This window comes from Canis aureus, chromosome 1 (assembly GCF_053574225.1).
Source record: "Canis aureus isolate CA01 chromosome 1, VMU_Caureus_v.1.0, whole genome shotgun sequence".
Classification (NCBI taxonomy): Eukaryota; Metazoa; Chordata; class Mammalia; order Carnivora; family Canidae; genus Canis; species Canis aureus.
This window is the reverse complement of record NC_135611.1, coordinates 45,128,878-45,150,277: the sequence shown is the minus strand read 5'-3', so window position 1 is coordinate 45,150,277 and position 21,400 is coordinate 45,128,878. Positions and strand designations below refer to the sequence as shown.

The 21,400-nt window shown below is 34.8% G+C and overlaps 1 protein-coding gene across 7 annotated transcripts in view; it reads right to left on the bottom strand.

The window, feature by feature from the left end:
* SCAF8 (SR-related CTD associated factor 8) overlaps positions 1-21,400 on the bottom strand; it is a 147,062-nt gene that overhangs the window by 63,086 nt on the left and 62,576 nt on the right. For 5 of the 7 annotated variants that reach the window (XR_013379852.1, XR_013379841.1, XR_013379849.1 and 2 more), the window contains exons 14-21: positions 19,152-19,252; positions 16,518-16,631; positions 14,882-15,038; positions 13,270-13,403; positions 11,462-11,606; positions 8,666-8,734; positions 6,055-6,273; positions 3,863-5,330 (exon numbers count right to left, since the gene is read on the bottom strand). Coding sequence is in view for 3 of the 7 variants with exons in the window: in XM_077897940.1 (XP_077754066.1) it covers positions 3,877-5,330; positions 6,055-6,273; positions 8,666-8,734; positions 11,462-11,606; positions 13,270-13,403; positions 14,882-15,038; positions 16,518-16,631; positions 19,152-19,252 (2,393 nt within the window). In the remaining 4 variants the exon portion in view is untranslated. Of the gene's footprint in view, positions 1-3,205; positions 5,331-6,054; positions 6,274-8,665; positions 8,735-11,461; positions 11,607-13,269; positions 13,404-14,881; positions 15,039-16,517; positions 16,632-19,151; positions 19,253-21,400 lie in introns of those variants that run through there. The other 2 variants (XM_077897955.1, XM_077897933.1) reach the window with 1 other exon arrangement.

The window sequence follows — 21,400 nt, the reverse complement described above, 5'->3', positions numbered from 1 at the left end:
CCTCTAAAGTATACCATCAATCTGGGCCATTAATTTTGAATTCTAGTTTCAGACAGTTTTGTTAAACCAAGGTATCTTGTTTTTAAATCTCCCATTAAAAAGCAGTCATCTTTTTCTCTTCAGAAGTGGAAAAGAAAACTTTTAGTGCCTAAAACTTAAGCTATAGTTTATTTTTTTTAAGTTACAGTTTAAAAGATGTTTTATATAAAACCACAGCATCCTCAATTAAGGAAACATTTATAATTCTCTGCCACACTGTAGTATTTATGACTATTTACAAATATTTAGTTTTTAATGTTGCCTATCTTAAAAACGAATATAAAGATATTTGCTTCTCTTCTACATTATGTAAAATATTTAAAGAGAAAAATGTTAATGTTTTCTTTCTCTGAAACAGTTAAAAGCCCTTAAGACATTTTTTAATATAGCACCCAATAAAGTAATGATAATAAAGGCACATAAGGTATAACAAAATTATTTTTAATTGAATATTAAAATTTTTCTTTAAAGTTGTGCCCATCTAAAATATATACAATGACAAAAAACATCAAAATGTTCTTTAAATCACTTAATGAATAAGGGATTATATAGATATATAAAATTCATAATGAATACCACATTTCTTTGATTCTAAAACACTTTACATTTTGACATTTCTGAATTAGGATGGGTCTTATTATTACTGGCATGTCATCTTGGAAACATTTTTTATTCCTGTATGGTGCTTCTGACAATCAACAGCACCTTAGGTCTAATGAACTACAGTGTTTATTAAAAAAAAACAAAAAAAAAAAACAAAAAAAAAAAACAAAAAAAAAACTTCTTCAAATTAAAAGAGGTAACTTTTTCTTTTTAAATGTTACAAAACTGATCCACCCAAAACAACCTTAAATGTATAGCTCCATAAACTATAATCTTTTATAAGTGAAATGGCCAATAAACTTAATGAAGCAACTAAATTATGAGGGCAAAAGAAATTCTAGTAAGAATATAAGAGCTTAAATAATGAATAATTTTGTCAATTAAATACTATATAAAGTCATTTTCAGAGTTCTAAGCATATAATTTTATACTATTCCATCTCCCAATGCTAAGCATTTGTACACCCTACACACTGCAATAAATTTAGCATTTCACCTACAAGATGCTGCAGATAAAGACTGCTTTGCTGTAAAATAAATTTCTAATTTCAATGTAAATTAAAGTGCATTTTATGTATTTACGCTATGAACAGAAGCCAATGTTTAATGAAATGTTTAAAGACCAAAAAAACACAAAAATTTAAAAAATAGTATCTACTCAAACTGCAGTCTATGAATACACCTCAGAAAGTCTTATCATTCTCTAACATGTCACAAATCAAAACACTATTGATTTGGTGGCTAATGTAGATACTGCCTGCAGCACTTTGAACAATTTTATTAAAGTGGTTAGGGTCATTCCTTGCGTATTTCTAATGGCTAGCATTCTAGTGACAATACTGGGATCAAAAGCACAAAAATGTGATGGGTCCTGTGTCAAAGTTTCTCTCCATTATTTAAGAAAATGGTGTATGTAAATATCAAGTTTGGAAAATCATTATAAGGATGAATAATAACACCCTTTCACTTAAATACTATACTACAAAGTAAGAACAAAGTGAGAACAAGTACACATAATTCAACTATTTTAAGAGTGTCACACACTCCCAAAATGGGTTTCTAGATACAGTACTGACAACTGATTAGATTGACTTTCACCACAAAATCTTCAAACCAGTGCAATACCTGAAAGTATTTTGTTTTCAAGTTTGCACATGAAGGCCCAAAAGTGATAAAAAAACTTGGGATCAAAGGTCACTGAAGAGTCTTACATTTTTATTGCTACTCAATTCAAGTGAATGTCACTTAATTTTAATAATGGTAAATGCAACTAAAGTAGTTTGAAATCCCAGTCAATACAATGTCCGTAAGGACAAGGCTAATCATTCCTGAACATTAATACTTTGTACCAATGTCACAGTTTTTCCTGTTATCCCAAGGAAAAGACTGAAACCAATTCAAATCACTGGACTGAATTACTATAGAAATAAACACCCAATTTCCACTCTTACCCACTTGTTCACATAACAAAACAATGTACTGTTTCTGTTCAGAACCTATAAAAAGAAATGACTTGATTTTTGGCCAGGAACCAACTGTAAAATAGCTCTTACAAGCTTATCAAGAGGTAAGCAAAAACAACCCAATTTTAAATGGCTGGTGTGTTTCTATTGTTACTTTGGGCACGTTTGACAACTGTAGCTTACGAATTTTAGAGAAATAGAGCAATGATGAATAGTTGGGAATGCACAGGGAACAAAAATGACTATTCATAGGAGCAAATATAAGCCTTCATTAGGAATAAAAAAACACAATGGTTTTATATGTATATATATGTAAAACCCAAAGGAATAACAAACAGCAAATAACTGAAAATTAAAAGCAAAAATAAATAAATAAATAGAAAACCAATCCCCAATTTTTCTGCTACTCAGTTTACCTTGGAGGCTAATCTGAACAGTGTTACCCACAGCCTACAAAACACATGGTGGATGCTTTGTTTCTGATATATATAGTGTTTTTAAATCCACCAACATCTCTATACATTCTGTGCAATTAAGAAATTCACTTCAGGCAAGTGACCAGTAAGTACTTTAGTACTAGCACTATCTATGCAGAATAGCAAATATAATGTGAAACAAAACAATGCAAGCATTCACATGAATTTTGGCTCCATGCTAACTCTGGCTTCATGCCTAACTACATTAAAATAGAATTGCCAAACCGCCAATGCATTTCTTTACAATATTTCTTATTTTACCTTCGTAAAAGCTAAGAAGAGTTTTGACTATGAGCATTATCAACTAGCCAAATTTCTCTAACTTTCTGATTTTAAAGAATATTTTATTTTCTAAACTATTACTATTTTTCTCTGTATGTACATGAAGACATACAGAGAAACAGAAAAATCTACATATGATTTACACAATAAATATATACAGATATTACATACATACTAATGAGACTGCATGATTTTTATATCAAAGTACATGTTTTTCTACCATACAGTTCTTCATTGTTGTTATTAAGAATAATAAAAAAACTTCTGCAACTAAGCACATGCTGCTAATGATCCAGGGTTTTAAGAATTTGTAGATTAAAAAAATACAATTCCTAGAACACTGTTATCAAACAAGTAAGTTTTATTGGCATCTAAAAACAAAATTCACCCAACATTGAAACGTACTTTAATATTTATGTTGTTTTCTTTTTTTTTTTTTTTTTCTTTTTTACTCACTGCAGTATGAGGAACAAATCACAAACACTTACTTTGGAGAAACAGAGACCATAGTGTAGATTTTACAAAATCACTTTTTAAAATCTCTGTATTGTGCTCCTCAAATATCTAGAGCCAGTCTTTGCATAAAATATCACAGCTTTGTCTATTACCTTAAAATTCTGCAGCAGCCTAAAGATATGGATAAGATATACCACCACTTGCTATTCTGAAATATATCTATTACCATATCCAACCTAATGGTAGTATCTAAAAAATTCTTTCTTCCATAGGAAGTCTCTGACAAGCTGTTATTCATTTCCTTGAAGTTAAAAGAATCTGGGGGCAACATTTATATTTTATCAGAAAAATAAAAAAATGTTTACCTACCATGTTCATATTAAGAACAATGTCTATACAAGTCAGTTGTACAATTATTTTAAGAGAAAGGTGAACATGAACATCAGATTAACTTAATTCTGGCAGACAAAAGTGAACAACTATGGTCCAGTCAGCCATTAATCTATTACAGAGAGATGACAACTTTACAAAAGGTATCTTTTACCTACTGAGTGATGATTATGTCCCCTCAGTTTCTGTGCTTTCTACCACTGGTTCACTTTCTATATCAGCAACTGTGTCACTCTTCTCCTTGTTTATTTCACTTGAAGATGTCAGTTTTTCATAAAGTTCAGGATCATTCTGCACTGGTAAAGGTGGTGGTTGGGCATGTCTTTCAGTATTTTCACCATTAACCTGAGGCACGTTATCACCTTTTCGTTGAGAAGTGGCCCCTTCAAAAAAATCAAAAACCCGAGCATGAGGAGGGGGGACCCAGGTGTTTTGAATTCTATCTCGTCCAAGACGGTTTCCATTAATTTCTCTGCAGAAATCAAAATCTCTGTCATCCCTATCCCTTTGCCTCTCCCAGGGTCTTCTGCGGTCATCAAAATCTCTGTGAACTTCTTGTCCAAATCCTCTGTTCCAAGGACCACTTCTAGGATCAAATCGATAGTTTCCAGATCGAAATCTACCTCTTTCTTCATGTAAGCCTTTTGGACCACCATAGACAGGTAGAACCCGATGTTCTCTCTCATCAAAATCTCTATGCCCCCAGGGCTTCTCTGGATTAAAGCCAAAATGGTCTCTTCGACCAAGATGATCTATGCCTGGCCTCACAAGATTCTCTCTAATATCGACAGGAGGTCTTCCAAAATGATCCCTACCATCTAATGGAGGCCTTCCAGGACCTTCTCTTGGATCTATAGGCCGTCCAACCACATCCCTAACATCCACCGGGGGAGGTCTACTAATGCTTTCCCTGGCTTCAATGGGAGGAAACCGGTAATCTCTATCTCCTTCCTGTTGAATGTTATCATTTCCAAGTGGTATCCTTTTCTCTGGATTAGGAACATTGTCTACATTTTGTCTTCCAGGGACTAGAAAAGGTCTTTCTGGCTGACTAAAAATATCTCCTGGAGGAAAAGGACCACGAGGTGGTGGATGAAGAGCTGAATCAAGTACTGATGGGGGAGGGATTCCCCGTTGGGGTGGAATTCCAGGCTGCATTAAAGGGAATCTTGGTCCAGGTGTCTGTGGTATTAGTCCTGGACGAATGTCTAACATTGGCATTGCGGGCATCCTTTGACTAGAGAGATTTAAAGGGGGTAAGTTTTGAGGCCCAGCTGGTGGTTGTGTTCCCAAAAGTCCAGCAGCATTTGGAACATTCGGTGGCTGTACTCCTATAAGTCCGGAATTATTAGGGATATTTGGGGGTAGCACTCCCAAAAGTCCAGAACTACTTGACACAGTTGGTGGCTGTAGTCCCAAAATTCCAGAGTTATTCAGAATATTTGGTGGCTGGGGTCCAATAATCCCAGAACTATTGGAAACATTAGATGGCCGGACTCCAATAATTTCAGAATTACTCGATACATTTGGTCTTTGGACTCCCAGAATTCCAGAATTGCTTGTCACATTTGGCGGCTGTCCTCCTAAAATTGCAGAGCTACTTGGAATATCATTTGGAATCACTAAAACAGAAAGAAGAAAAATAACACAGACAAAAAAATCACTCTTCTATAAAAGTAAACTATTTGTAATTACTAATGCTATAATTAGTTGGCCTAGTATTAATTTACTACGTGTATCCCAGAAGAATCAAGATACACTAGATACTAAACAAAAATTAAAATTAATACCATGCATGGTGAAATTTAAATATTAAAAGATAAATGGGATGTTACATAAAATCTTTACATAGGACATTTAAAGAAAACTGTCAGGCATTATAGTCATCCTCCACCTTTAACAAAAATATTTCTAAAGCACAAATGAGTCTTAGTATACTAACAATGGTGCTATAAAAAAGGACCTGCTACTTCCAAATATCATATTTATCTTTTAGATCTAGCTGGAGAATACTGGGTAGAAGTTATTCAAATCTAATACTTGCTCATTCTTATCTTTCTGTAAGTATACATATTTTATGAAACTATATTTTAACATTAACACTTTATGTAGTCCCAATGGGCCAAAAAAGGAGTAGGAGAGGTCTTAAAAGAAAGGTGCCAAAATCTATTCTATCTTGAACAGAATGCCAACTTTTTTCTACGAGAAATTCTAGGAGACAGTGATCTCTTTTTAAATACTGCAACATTTTAATATTGGTGCTCTGAACTGGTTACAAATGCATGACATCTCAGAATTAAGTAGTGCTTATGAATTAACTATGTATTTCTGGGGAATTTGTTTTACCTGATCTTGTGTTTTCACCAGATGAAATCTGGTGCTCTATAAGATGAGGTACTTTTTCTTCAGGCTCTGCTTGTTTAGTTGGAGGATTAAAAACATTTCCAGCTGGCAGAGTGGGAGTAGCAAGATTGCTGGCAACAGAACCACCCGGTAAAACAAGACTACCAAATCCAACATCTTTCACAGTTTCTGGAGTCATGGATAATGGTGGCTGCACTAAAGCTGTTTAAAGAATGAGAAATATATTTCAGATTTAATTAGGCAAGCAATTCATGTGCTAAGTTAATATTAACCGTGACCAACACTGGCCTTGCTCAAGTTTTAAATGGCTTTCTGTTCTCTTTTCCAATTGTTTGGTAAGATACCCTGACATAAATGATTCTCTTCTGGTTCCTCTATTTATTATGAAAACTAACTACTTACAGTTTGACTGTTTCATTTATTGGCATCTATTACCTATCATAACTGATGCTCAAAATGACAAGTCATCAAGAAGAGGCTAAATTACATTAGTAAGCTTTTTTTTTTTATTCAGGGACACAATAATTTTTGGAAATGTTTTCATAGAAAATGTTTAATAAAATAATGACCAGTACTGAAGATGAAAATTCCAATAATACACAAAAAAATCCTAATTTCCAAGAATGTCATGAATTTGTAAATATATAGAAATGATTCACGTAGACTGACAAATACATACAATGATACAAATCGGTTCAATCACCTTGAAATTATAATGTACTAGTCCTTTCACTACTTCTTGTCAAATGAGGTTAGAAACCGATTATATAAGAAGAGGTAAAGTGGACTGCAAATAAAAAGTATAAACACTCCCATTTTGAAGAATTTTAAAGAAAGAATAAACATTCCATTTTAAAGCATCCTAAGTGTATATGTCATTTATATGTTAAAAAAAAAAGAACGAGAGGAATATAAAATCACAATTCAACCATCAGAATTTTTAGTCCAATTTATGTCACAATACAGTTACATCATTTACTTGGGAATTTTAAGAACTGTTTTATCCTCCCATTTAACTGCAGCTTACCTGGACATACAGTTAGCATACAACGGAGCTATAGAATAGGAAAGAAACGACCTGCAATCACGCATGGGAATTATGAGAATTAAACAAGATAGTGTAAGCAACTGGCAGAGTACTGACACATGGCTGTTATTTCTCGTTCTCCATTCAAATGATCCCAAATTTTCTAAAACGAATAAACTATAAAGAAATAATTAGGAGGTAAGCTCTAGGATGAATCTCTCTGAATGCTGAATTCAAAAATGGCTTCTAATTTTCTAATTTTTAGGAAGAATAAATAATTCTTCCTAATCAACAACAAAGATGAATCCTAATCCTGTCTAAACACTAAAATAGAGAAGAGTTCATAAATAAAAGGAAAATGGACTATCAGTAGGTAAATTCTGTCACATATAATGTCTTTATGATAAAGTCCATTGAACCAGTATTGGGACAGAAACCTACGAAGTTCTCCAAGAATTGATGTAGTCATCTCAAAAGGACAGAGAAGCAACTATGAAAGGTCTTACTGTCTAAAGATAAAACAAACTAAACTTCAAAAAGAAAAGTGAATGCAACTCCTCTAAAGTAAAACTCTATTATTCCATAAACACTAAAAATGGAGACAGAGATGAAGAGGAAAGGGAAAGAAAGAAGGAGAAATAAGAAAAAGCTTCTTCTCACTCAGTCACCAGATATCACTGGAAATACCCATAGAACTAAACTCATTATGCTGAAAAACGGCACTTAAGAGACAAGAATTAAGCATCTACCATGGTTCTCCTATAAAAATGAACCTCAACTAACTACTACTAGCTGGTAAGAGGAAGGTTTTATTAATAGAAAAATTCTAAGTAAGAAATGTGGAAAAATTATAAAATTCAAAGGTAGAAAGTATTTTAAAGCAATAATGATCAATGGATGAAATCATCAGATGAAAATTTGAAGGGAAACTTTTTTAATGGCCAGGTTCCATTACCTGAATGTCTGATCCATCTTAACACCACTGAAAGTAAGAGAAGAAGAAATTCCATGGTCCTGATGTGATGTATCAAGTCTGTAGCACCCAACCAGTTAAATACTGTTACTAAAAATGCTGAAGCACATTCTAACCAAACCTTTGATGCTAAAAAACTTCCTACATACAGAAAAATCAGAAGACAGAGGAACAAATTTGATACCACAAAGAAGCAAAAGCCAAATCCATTGTTTGGAATCTTGCATACAGAAAGGAACGGTTTCTTCGACATAAAGGATTAAGAAATAAAGGGCGGTCTGAGCAGGCCTGCTCTTTATTAAGACATTTAATACACACACAAACCAACCTCACAGATGACCCAGAGACTCTTCTTTGAATTTTGACTAAAACCAATTTTAAATAACATTTTGAGACAACAGAACAAATATGAATATAGAATGACTATCATATAATTATGTTAATTTTTTAGAAATCACTTAACAAAATAAGTATTTGCCTAAAACTTAAAAAATTAAAAGTTCATAAGAATGAGAATCAACAGGTTAATAAAAAAAAAAAAAAAAAAAGAAAGAAAGAAAAGAAAAAGAAAACTCCCAAAGTAGAAAACTCACATGTTGGTACTACTGGTGGAATAGTAGGTGGTGGTACAACAGGTGGTGGAACTGGAGGTGGCATGAAACCTACGGCGGGGAGACCAAAAATAAAATAGCTTAAGAGTTAAATTCAAAGATTTCAATAGCTATAAATGAAATTCTACATTCTTAAAAGTCTTCCATTACTATGGCCTCATATTTGTGAATACATTTTCTATTAAAAAAAAATCACTTTTAGGGGCACCTGGGTGGTTCAGCTGGTTGGGTGGCTGGCTGTTTCTGACTTCATAATAAGTCTCATGATCTTATTAGGGTGGTGGGATCAAGCCTTGGGTCTAGCTCCAGACTCAGCAGGGAGTCTGCTTAAGATTCTCTCTTCCTCTGTTCCTCCCTGACTCACTGGCACACTTCTCACTTCTCTCTCTAAACAAACAAACAAACATTTCTAAAAATCACTTTTACAAACACTACCTTGTATTTGATCCTTAGCTTAGTAAGCTAAGTGAAGCAAAGAAATCTTTATCATGATCACATTCTATTTATTTGCTCATTTGTCTAAGTCCTGCGGCACTCTCTATGATGCTCTAAAATCAAAGATTAATACAAGCTAGGCAACCTGTTTCATGTTAGCACAATGACTGCATGGGGAGTTAAATATTGTATTTCAAACTGTTGATAACACTATACGCAATAATGTCATCTGCAAAATGTGCTATTGTATTTCTTTGATATATATGCTGTTTATCTACTAGATTAAAATATTTTCATTAACCTTGGATGTTAGTTACTACATTATGTTTTGAACAGTAAAATAAACCTTTAATACGGACTGTTTAATATTTTTAAATGTCAAACGATCAAAATATAAACCTGTTTCCTTATATTTTTAAGATATAAAGCTACCATTCAATTCAATTGGAAAAACAGTGGCTAATGGGGCACCTGGGTGGCTCAGTCAGTTAAGCACATGACTTTTGGTTTTGGCTCAGGTCATGTTCTCATGGGTTGTGAGACTGAGCCTCACATCGGACTCCATACTAGGCAGAGTCTGCTTGAAGATTCTCTCCCTCTGCCTTTTCCCCAGCCCCAAATAAAATCTTAAAAATAAAAACAAAAAAAACCCCAAAAACAAATAGCTAAAAATAAAGATATGTGATTTCCTGATTTCCAACAAATGAATGCTAGACAATGACTTTACAAATTCTATGTGGTATGTTTTTAAAATAATCCTTTAAAATTATCTTCTGAAAGGCTGCTGGGTGGCACGGTTGGTTATAGCAACAGACCCTTGGTTTTGGCTCAGGTCATGATCTCAGGGTTGTGCGATTAAGCCCTACATCCAACTCAGTGCTCCATGCGGAGAGTCCTGAGACTCTCTCTTCATCTTCTCCTTCTTCCTTTGCCTCTGCCCCTCTCTAAAATAAATAAATCTAAAAAAAAATTACCTTCTGGGAAAAATAATTTTAACTCAGATTCCAAATACAGAAAATATTCAACAAGAATAATTTTCTAATCTTTAACAAAGAAAAAAGATAAAATTCTTGTAAGAGCTGCATCAATTTCAAATTATGCAAGGAGTTCATGAAGTTCAAAGAAAGATAAAAATAGCTTTGAAAAACATGTATATCATTTGATCCCTTGTGCCTCTTCCTCATTCTTCTACTCCAAGGTCTAATATTAAAAGCTCTATCTCTAAGCTATATAAGCTATTATTTATATTTGTGTGTTAAGTAATCTACAGTTTCTAAATTAGAAATGCTGACTCCAGGAACTTTTATCAAAAATTTGTAAGGTCAAAATAAATATTACAAATTCAATTTGCATTTTAAATTATAATTTATAATTTCTAAAATCAAAATGAAAACCATGATTTTTTAGGAGAAACAATCTATATAACTTAATGCAAACTTCCGATGAATGGGTGGTAACTATAGATAATTCTGATATGAAAAATTCAACATAAATTTTAAATTATTTTGAAAGTATTTCAATGCTTTAAAAGAATTCCATTTTTTTTTCTCCGTGCTGATCCTTCAACCATCTGCATCAACTGGGAACTTGTTAGAAATATACTTGTCTTACCCCATATCTCAGTCTTAGTAAAACAAAAGGAGGCCAGGCCCAGCACGCTTTGCTTTAACATGCCCTCCAAGTGATCCCTACACATGCCAAGGTTTGAGAATTAATGCTCTATAGCATTTTAACCTGGAAAAATAACCATTTAAATGATATTGTAAGACACCTGGCTGGCTAAGTAGGTAGAGTATGTGACCTGATCTTGCAGTCATGAGTTCAAGCCCCACGCTGGGTATAGGGCTTACTTAAGGAAAATAAATTAAAAAAAAAAAAAAAATGGGGATCCCTGGGTGGCACAGCAGTTTGGCGCCTGCCTTTGGCCCAGGGCACGATCCTGGAGACCCGGGATCGAATCCCACGTCGGGCTCCCGGTGCATGGAGCCTGCTTCTCCCTCTGCCTATGTCTCTGCCTCTCTCTCTCTCTCTCTCTCTATCATAAATAAATAAAAATTAAAAAAAAAAGTTTTTTAAATGAATGAATGACTGACTGATATTCTAAGTAGAGCATATATAGTAATATGAAAATTACTGGGGCACCTGGGTGGCTCAGTCAGTGAAGTGTCTGCCTTCAGCTCAGGTCATGATCTTGGGGGTCCTGGGATAGAGCCCCACCTCGTCAGGCTCCCTGCTCAGTAGGGAGTCTGCCTCTCCCTCTCCCTCTGCAGCTCCCCACCCCTCGTGCTCTATCTCGAATAAATAAATAAATAAAATCTTAAAAAAAAAAAGAAGATTCCTTACCAGGAGGTGGTTGTGAAGGGTTAAAACTTGCTCTCAGAAAAGGAGGTGGAGGGATTGGACTGAATCCAGGAGGAGGAACTGGCATGGAGACAGGAAATGCTGGTGGGACTAAACTAACTGCAGGCACAGCTGGCGCTACTGGAATCTTTTGTGGATAAAAAATAAAAAGTCCATAAATCACTTTATCCATCAGCAATGATTAAATCTTGGAACAACTAAAGGTAAATAATTTCTATAAATCACTTTATCCATCAGCAATGATTAAATCTTGGAACAACTAAAGGTAAATAATTTCTATTTCTTTCTAAGGAAGACAGCAAATACCACTATATTGTTTTGTTATTTTCCTTCTTGCATACTTGTAATTACTCTAACTTGGGTTTAGTAAAAGCAAGGAAGTACTATTCAACAGATAGTATACATGGAGACTAAAATCTATCTTAGATTTAAGTGATACAAACTAATGAGCACCTACTTGAATAGTTATTATCATGATCAATTTTAAACTGCCACCTCCCACTAAGTTTATAATACCCAGCTATGGTATGTAAACTAATCACTGGGAAGCATGTCAGTAACAGTTTCAAAATGACTTCAGTTTCTCCTAAGTTTATTTTCTACTCTAAACATCAATATTTTTTACCATCCTAGGAATAATTCCCAAGTATTCACTTGTACTATGGGTGTATCTCTTTCCTAAATTTCACATATTATCAATAATCTATTAAACACCTCAATTTCATTGTCTGAAAGACGCTCCAAACTGCATATGTGCAAAACAGAACTCCCAAATGTCTTTCCCATTCTCAAATAAGGATAGCTTCATCTTTCCAATTTCTCACACCAAAAATCTTGGCTCTTCGCTTTCTCACAACTCAAGTCTCATCCTGCCACAATATCTTACTGGACACACAATCAGAGTACCCCTCATTATCTAACCACTTCCTCTTCTCTCCACTGTCATCAGTCTAGTCTGAGCCACCATTAGCTCTCATCTGGACTGCTGCAACTATCTCTTCACTAGTTTCCCTGAATTAACGCCCAGTAGTCTATTCTTAAAATAGTAGCCATGCAATCCTTTAAAACCTGATCTTTTAAAACCATTAAAGCCAGATCAAATCACTCCTTTCTTCAAAATCCTCTGTGTCCCATCTCAGAGTGAAAATCAAAGTCCTTCTAAAACTCTCCCTTCTACTAAGCTGCCTCTCATTCCCTTCACTTCTAGCCCACTTGTTATTCCTGGAACACATCAAATACTTGCCTGGCCTAGGACTTTTGCACTGGCTGCACCCTCTGCCTAGAGAATTCTTCCCCAGGTAGCCACATGGTTAATTCCCTCAGCAACTTTTAAGTTGTTGCTCAAATGTCATATTCTACTGTCTGCTCTGACCATTTTATTTACAATCATAAGCACTCATCCAAGCACTCCTGAAAACCCTCATACTCCCTTTTCTTTCCATAGTATCTTACGAACTTACTTATTTTGCACTTCCTGTCTCCCCTATTGAAAACAAAAGCTGCAAAAGTTTGTGTGGTTTTCTTTCCACTGATGTATCCTTATCCCAGGTGCCTAGAACAGTGAATGTCATAGAAGCAGACCATCGATAAATATTTGTGCAATACATAAAAACATTTAAATATAAATGACACCATTTCTTAAAAATAGTTTTTTCTCCAAAATTATTTGACTAAACTTGTATTTATTCTATTTTCAATAACTTTTCCTCCAAGCTTTATGAAGTAAATACATGAGTGAAAACAGAAATGTAAGACAACATGTTAACAATAACAAAAGATCCACTACTAACCTGTAACATGGCAACAGGTGGAGGAAAAACCTCTGCCTGGGTTGTGACCACTGTCTCCTTTTCAACCGGAGTTGGGCTCTGAGTTGTCTGGACTGTCTCTTTAACAGGTTCCGAGCTTTTCACAGTTTCCCACTCTAAACAAAACATTTGAAATTGATTTCCTCTGGATGGCTGCAAAAGTTTTATTTCTATGTATATGTTTACTTCATCTCTACATCCTTCATCTATTCATCTACCTTGGCACATCTTTAAGATGTGTCCACAACTATAGATGCCAACCTAGGCTTTGCCCAGTTAAGTCTGATGAGAAACCAAGGAGTCCAAAGAAGCATGAAGCGAGACAAAAATGAAAGATACTAAAATATTTAGAGGAAACAATTAGGAGGATAGAATAGATATACATCTCAAAAGCTATCTGATATAAGAAGATCCAATCTTATTCTATATTATGTCCCAAAGTACAAAGGGAGACCGACAAGGAAGGTTATTAACTCAATAAAGAAATATCTTTCTGAAAACACAGCTATGCAAAAATAAAAGAAGCTCCCAAGGTTCCTCCAATGGTTTTCCATCTCTCTCAGAGTGAAGATCAAAGTCATTATAATGACTAAACAAGACTTTATATGACTCTGTACATATCTCTGACTTTTATCTTCAACAATTCATTCCTCACTAACTTTGTTCAAACCACACTGGTCTCACAATTTTTGAATAGACTTGGCACATACTATTCCTCTGCATAGAATGCTCTTTCTCCAGATAGCTGCACTTCTCACTCCTTTAAATATTATTCTCTCCATTAGATTTTTTTCATGTAAAACTGCAATAGCTCCACACCCATACTGCCGATCTCTCTCCCTTTTCCCTGCTTTCTCTTCTTATAATTTATCAACCTAAGATCATTTGGTTATAAGCATTCTAGAATTGCATGAATAGGAACTATAGCTCTCTAAGATTCTATTCCTGCCATTCTCAACATGGATACTAATCAAAATAATCAAGGAAGTTCTTCAAAGAAACTTAAGTCCCTAGTTATTATTTAAATTCAAGGAAGACAGCAAATACCACTATATTGTTATTTCCTTCTTGCATACTTGTAATTACTCTAACTTGGGTTACATACCTCCACATACACAACTTTTTCTAAAGGAGTAAAACTTGTTTTAAAAAACATACAGGGGGCACGCCGGGTGGCTCAGCAGTTTAGCACCACCTTCAGCCCAGGGCGTGATCCTTAAGATGAGGGATCAAGTCCCATGTCAGGTTCCCTGCATGGAGCCTGCTTCTCCCTCTGCCTGTGTCTTTGCCTCTCTCTCTCTCTCTCATGAATAAATAAATAAAATCTTTATAAATAAACAAACAAACAAACAAATAAATAACAGGAAAAATGCTACATTAACAGACTTCTAAATACTATATATTGTGACACTTAGGAAATAAGACACATTAAGCATGTAATCTGGAAATAGCAGTGTTTCAGTTTTTTTTCTCTTTTTGGGGGGTGGAATCCAGGAAATAAAATAAGTACAACTCACCTTATCATGCACAACTCTTATCAATTACAATCTTTTAAGCATACTTTTTTAAACAAAACTACCTTTAGTGTTCTTACCAGTATTTACAGTTTCCTGGTCAATCATGCCTCCTTCTGCAAAACCTTCCAAATCATCCACTTTAACTTTTTCCCACGGTATATATGTAACTCCAAGATCCACATCCCAGAATTGTTTATATTCTGTTTTTACACCTTTGTTTAAAGCCCAAGCAATCTATCAGGAATGAAGAGGGGAAAAAAAGAAAGCTCAGCTATACTGTGAAAACAAGGAAAACGCTCAAAATTATATTGTAAACAATGTAAACACATAAAGAAGTTGGATAAGCAACTGGATGCTAGAAAATTATACGTAAACAATGTAAACATAAAGAAAAGTAGTTGGACAAGCAACTGAATGTTAGAAAAATAGGAGGGATGCCTGGGTGGCCCAGCAGTTGAGCACGTGCCTTTGGCTCAGGGCATGATCCTGGAGTCCCAGGATTGAGTCCCACATTGGACTCCCTGCATGGAGCCTGCTGCTCCCTCTGCCTACGTCTTTGCCTCTCTCTCTGTGTCTCTTATGAATAAATAAAATCTTAAAAAAAAAAAAAAAGAAAAGAAAAAGAAAAATAATAGCAGCCAAGAAGTTTTTCCATGTATTTTCTTCTTTTTGTTTTGTTTTTAAAATAAAGCCTGCATTAGACAGCAATGGCATTTATACCACAGGATTTATTTCCAGTTCTTACTAAAACAAACAAAAAAAATCCCAAGCACATTTCCGGAAACAATCCAAATCTACTTTCACCATAAAAATGTGATAGCAATAATTAGTTAATAATAATTACACTAGCAATAATTAGAACAATTATCATAATTTAAACAAATCCTTGGTAGTCCAGAAGACACTTTACACAGAGGAAGCTTTCTGCCATGAGATGACAAAGCACATACATATTAACCTTGAAAGTAATTTTTAAGTTTTTTTTTTTAAAGATTTTATTTATTTATTCATGAGAGACACACAGAGAGAGAGAGAGGCAGAGACACAGGCTGAGGGAAGAGCAGGCTCCACGCAGGGAGCCCAATGTGGGACTCGATCCTAGGTCTCCAGGATCATGCCCGGGCTGAAGGTGGCGCTAAACCTCTTAGCCACCGGGGCTGCCCAATTTTTAAGTTTTTAACTCAGTTGCAGAAACTGATGGAATAAATTTCTTCAAGTAGCAGAAATAAAATGTAAATTTAGTCACATGGAGTAAAAATGAAAAAATATACAATAAACACTCAGTTTAAGAGGAAAACAAAATATACTTATTAATAAACCCTTCACAGTGGCCTTGGTTGTATAATACAAGATGTTAAAAAGGAGAAAATAATAATTATATAATTAAGAGGTATGAATAGGAAGCATTGGGAGTTAGAAGTGAATGAAAGATAAAATTGCTGGGATGTCTGGTTGGCTCAGTTGGTGAATCGTGTGACTTTTGATCTCAGGGTTATAGGTTTGAGCCCCACGTTGAGTGATTACTTAAAAATAAAAACTCATCAAAAAAAAAAAAAAAAAAGAAAGAAAGAAAGAAAGAAAACTCAACAATACTGAAATAATAAACTTTTCTAGAAGTTTTTCCATAACATTAAAAAAGATGATGAATCAATTATAGGAACATTTTAATAATCCAATAAAACAAGAGCATGGATTCCTCCCCTCCAATCTCACCTTAATGACCTTGGACCCAATTTTATATGATCCGGAACTAAGTTTCTGAAGAGCCCGAAAAGCATCTTGTCGATGAACCATGCAGACGTAAGCACAGCCCCTGGGAGGAATCATCTATTAAAAAAATTTTTTTCTTTAGAAAGGGTAAAAATAAGGTATTCATTCTGACATTTATGGTTTAATGAAACAGATCACTGACTACTAAGACTGAATAGTTTTTCCCTTCTCTTCCTTTGGCTGCTTATTGGTATAATCCATGTACAAATGACTACTTAGTTTTAAAAGAATTAAAAAAACCTAGTTGGGTCTCACTCTAAGTCATAACATGAACAAAATCTTGAGTATCAGATGTCAATCAAAGTATTCCTAAAACAAAAAAAAAGTAAAATGACATGTAAATGATACCACCAGATAAAAAGAAAACAGTATTGTATGGCCAACATATGTGAAAGCATACAATATTAAAAAATTGAAAGTATTTCAATATTTCCAAGTGGCATACGGAGAAAGATTTTTTTTTGTTTGGGAGAAGTATCTTATCCCTAATATAAGATCTACAATTTAAAACAAATGGTAAAACTTGTCAGTTGTATAAAACTTAATTTTGCCCAAGTGCTTCTGGACAAAAGTTTTAACACAAGAAAAAGAAAACAGACTTAGTGTTTTTAATTTCACTGAGTTCACTTCGAGCTACTTTCTAAACTTAATACCAAACTTCTCAAAAAAGAAATCTATCTAAACCCCTTAGAAACTTCTTCCTCTTTTGCAAGATAGGCCTAACTCTATCAATGCAATGAAAATTTTTCTTCAAGCTCATTAATGACCTACTAAGTGCTAAATCGAACAGACTTTTTTTTACTCAGTCCTCAAACTCCCCCAAGACTAAGTGAAAAGTTTATAAATTTTCCATCAAATTTTCAAATCCTAGATTTTATCATTAGCCATTCAATACACTTCAATTCACAAAATTACTCAGTGCCTATAATTCATAAGTACGACGCTCCTAAAAGTTAATACGCAAGAGGGAAGAAGATAAGGCAAACTAATGCCCAAATGACTACGGAACAAGCAAGACTATAAATGTCACAAGTAATGACGATCTAAATGCTACTTGGATTCAGGATCCATTCTGAGCAATGATTCCTGACTTTGCATTAGAATCACCTTATAAATTGTGGCATTCTGATAAGAATCTAGGGGTCTTGGGCATCCATATTCTTTCAAGTGTCAACACATTTCTAACACCTCAGCTAGAAGAAAACTAAAAAAAAATCCAGAGGTTAGGGGTGTGTAGGTGCCTCAGTCAGTTAAGCTTCTACCTTTGGCTGACATCATGACCCTGGAGTCCCAGGAACAAAACCTGCATAGGGATCCCTGCTCAGCAGAAGTCTGCTTCTCTTTCCTTCTACTCTTTCCCTTCCCACCTCCCCCTGCTCTTTCAAACAAATAAAATGTTAAAAAAAAAAATTAGAGGTTATATGATTAAGGACTCCAGCAGATAATTATGTTTTGATAGGTGAAATTTAAAAAGAAAAGAGAGTAATAAGAAAAGCCTAAAACATTCACAGTGTAGAAAAAGAAACAGGACTCCTCTAAGTTTAAACCCTCAACCAATCATCTATTTACTGTCTGTGCAACTCAGGCAAATCACTTAGTCTCCTCACTGATAAAATAAACAATGGGAATTACTTAACCAGCTTCTTGTGAGATTCCAATGAGATCATATATAGTTGAAAGTAGTATACGAAATGCTCAAACATTTCATATGAAGAGTGTTTTCATAAGGAAAAGCCAAGTTTGGTCATTTAATTTAAGGAATGTTAGGATCTAAGACTAGAAAGGAAAATCAGCCAATTTCCCGGTAAATAATGATAAAAGGTCTAACAGACATAGAAGTATAATAACAGTGAATAAAATCAGAGAGCTAACAAATTAGAAGGCTCCTCAAACAAATAAATTGCTATAAAACATTCCATTACTTAGTATTAGCCCCAAGGAAAAACGGCAGATCTTTGGGAAGAAGAAAATATTCAAAGAAAGAGACTGGGTGGAGCAAAAAGTACTGAAAAAAAAATCAAGTTGAGGAGTGCCAGTTGTTTCACATTACTGGGGTGCTGTGCCCACATAGGTTTTCCTGCCTCAGGTTTGCTTTGAGAGGGAGAGATGGGGAGACGAGGGAGGGTGCTTGTAAAAGACTTCGATCCCAAGTCCAATTGGGTCTCCACTACCACCTAAGTGCTCCATGGAGGTGACTACAATTCTGTGGGACTCAGTTTCCTCATTTTCATTATAAAAAAAAAGGGGAGGGGATGGAATTAAATTAGATCACAGATAGGGTTCCTACTAACCCAAACATTTCATGACTTAAGGAACCAAGGGCCAACTACACTGCAACAAAAGCCTTAAGAACATTTTGTTAGAATTCCATTAAAAAAGAAAAATTAATTAGGGAGATAAATAGCAGCAGAAATAAACACAGAAATGATTAAAATAAAATAATCCTTATAAAGATGTGAGTTATTAAAGGCAGATACTGTGGGGCTAATTAGGAACCAAAGTGATTCTTTTGTATAAGTGAAAATCCTCTATATATTATTGTTAACCTTAAATTCTTATATAAGAAGGGATACTTACATTAATGGATTCAATTTGTCCAAACTCTTCAAACAGATTGGTTAAATCTTGCTGAGTTGCCTTCTTATCCACCTGACCAACCCACAAAGTAGTACTACATACTGTCAAGACATAAAAGACAAATGACCTAAATCACACAGACAAAGCTACTTCTTTCAAGCAGCTGAAGAAAAAGCACTATTAACAATAATAAAATTTAAGACAGATATTTAAAAAACTTAATGCCATTTTTATCTGTTATGCTTAAAATGAACTAAAATTCCAGTTATCCATCCACATCTATTATGTGTTTTCAAGCCTGGATGAACATTTTAATCATCCATGGATACCTGGGTCTTACTCTAAAAGATGAAGGGTTATGGGGTATGATAGACTGAGACTTGGGAGTTTTAAAATTCTGTAGGTAATTCTAATATGCAACAAGGTCACAAAAACACTTCACTGCAATCCTACCTTTCACCTTTAATCTTTCTGTGCTGGAATGATTAAGTCAATGTTTCTTCCTACCAACTGTTAAATCTAAAAACAGCACCTTATCCTTAAGGAAATAATTTGTACAGAGATACAAATGGGGAAAAGGCTGAATTAACTTGTTATGAAAAACTTAAAAGATATTTAAACTGTGGGAAGCACTTCTTTTTAAGAAACAGAGCTACACATAAGACATCTTGCCTACTTTAAGCTGTACCATTCATGCCTCCATGAAAATTTCCTTTTCCTGAAGACACTTGTGAAAGATTTACAACAGCTGATATATTTGAGGAGTTTTATTTTATTTTTTTTTTTTTTAAGAATTTTTTTTTTAATTTTTATTTATTTATGATAGAGAGAGAGAGAGAGAGAGGCAGAGACACAGGCAGAGGGAGAAGCAGGCTCCATGCACCGGGAGCCCGACGTGGGATTCGATCCCGGGTCTCCAGGATCGCGCCCTGGGCCAAAGGCAGGCGCCAAACCGCTGCGCCACCCAGGGATCCCCATTTGAGGAGTTTTAATATTTAGATTTACATTACTGTCATTTTTAAAGACAAAGTTTCCAGTCTTTAGATGGATGATCTTTTATCTATTATGGGGTAAACCTAAAGCAGGTTTTACTCTAGAGCTAATTTAGCCCAACACTAGCAACTATTACAAGATCTCTACTAAATGAAGGTTTTCAACCAGGTCTCTATTCCACCTGGTTTGAACTCTAAGGTCTTCCAGACCTGTGCTAGCTTTTAGGAATCATTCAGCTAACAGATTCTCTGGTAATGTTCTTACCCTACTTGTTCTTTGCCTCACAGAGTCTCACCCTACGTACACATAATTTAATATTCAACTAAAGTCTCAAGAAGCAATATATTCGTTTTATGCTCTTGCTGTAACAAAATACCTCCGATGAGTAGCTTCAAATACAAAAATGTATTCTCTTAAAGTTGTGAAGGTCTAAAATGGGTAAACAAAAGCCTACATTCTTTCTGGACACCCCTGGGGAGAATTTGTTTCCTTGACAAATTATCTGCATTCCTTGACTCATGATCCCGACTTCCATCTTCAAAGCCAAGTGGAGTCTTTCTCCTTCCATCCACACATCACCTTTTCTCTCGAACCTTCTTGTTTTCCTCTTATAAGGACCCGGGGATTACACCGAGCCCTTCTAGATAACTCAAGTTAAATCTTCCCATCCCTGATCGATCATACCACGTGAGGTAACACAGATACAAGTTCCAATAATTTGGCTATGAACATCTTTGAAGGACTATTATTCAACCTATCACAAACCCTCAGCAAATTTCTAGACCTCTTTCACAGAATAGTTCCCATCGCTTCATTAATCTACTACATCACAGCTGCTTTAATCTTCCTGAAATACATCCCATGTTTCCTCTATTGTTTTTCAAGGTAGTCGCTCTACAAATTTTTCCCACAGATTTTTTTTAAACCTAGAAAACAATAATGACTCTCCCCCATCCCATAAGGAGAGGACACTGATTCCTAGAATATTACTGCTTGTTGATGTTTCATATCCACTGAACTATTCATGAATACTCTTGTGTTCAAAGGACCAATGGTAGGGACATACTACTGTATGTGTTTAAAATGTGTTGGGGCCACATAAAATTGATACTGTTTTGGAGTAAGAAAGTTTTGAGGTAAAAAATGAGAGATACACTTTTCACTCTATTTTCTTATGTGCTTTCTGAATTTTCTTTTTTACACTTTTACTCATGGAAAAAAACCATACCAATAAAAAATACATTCCATGGTCAGTA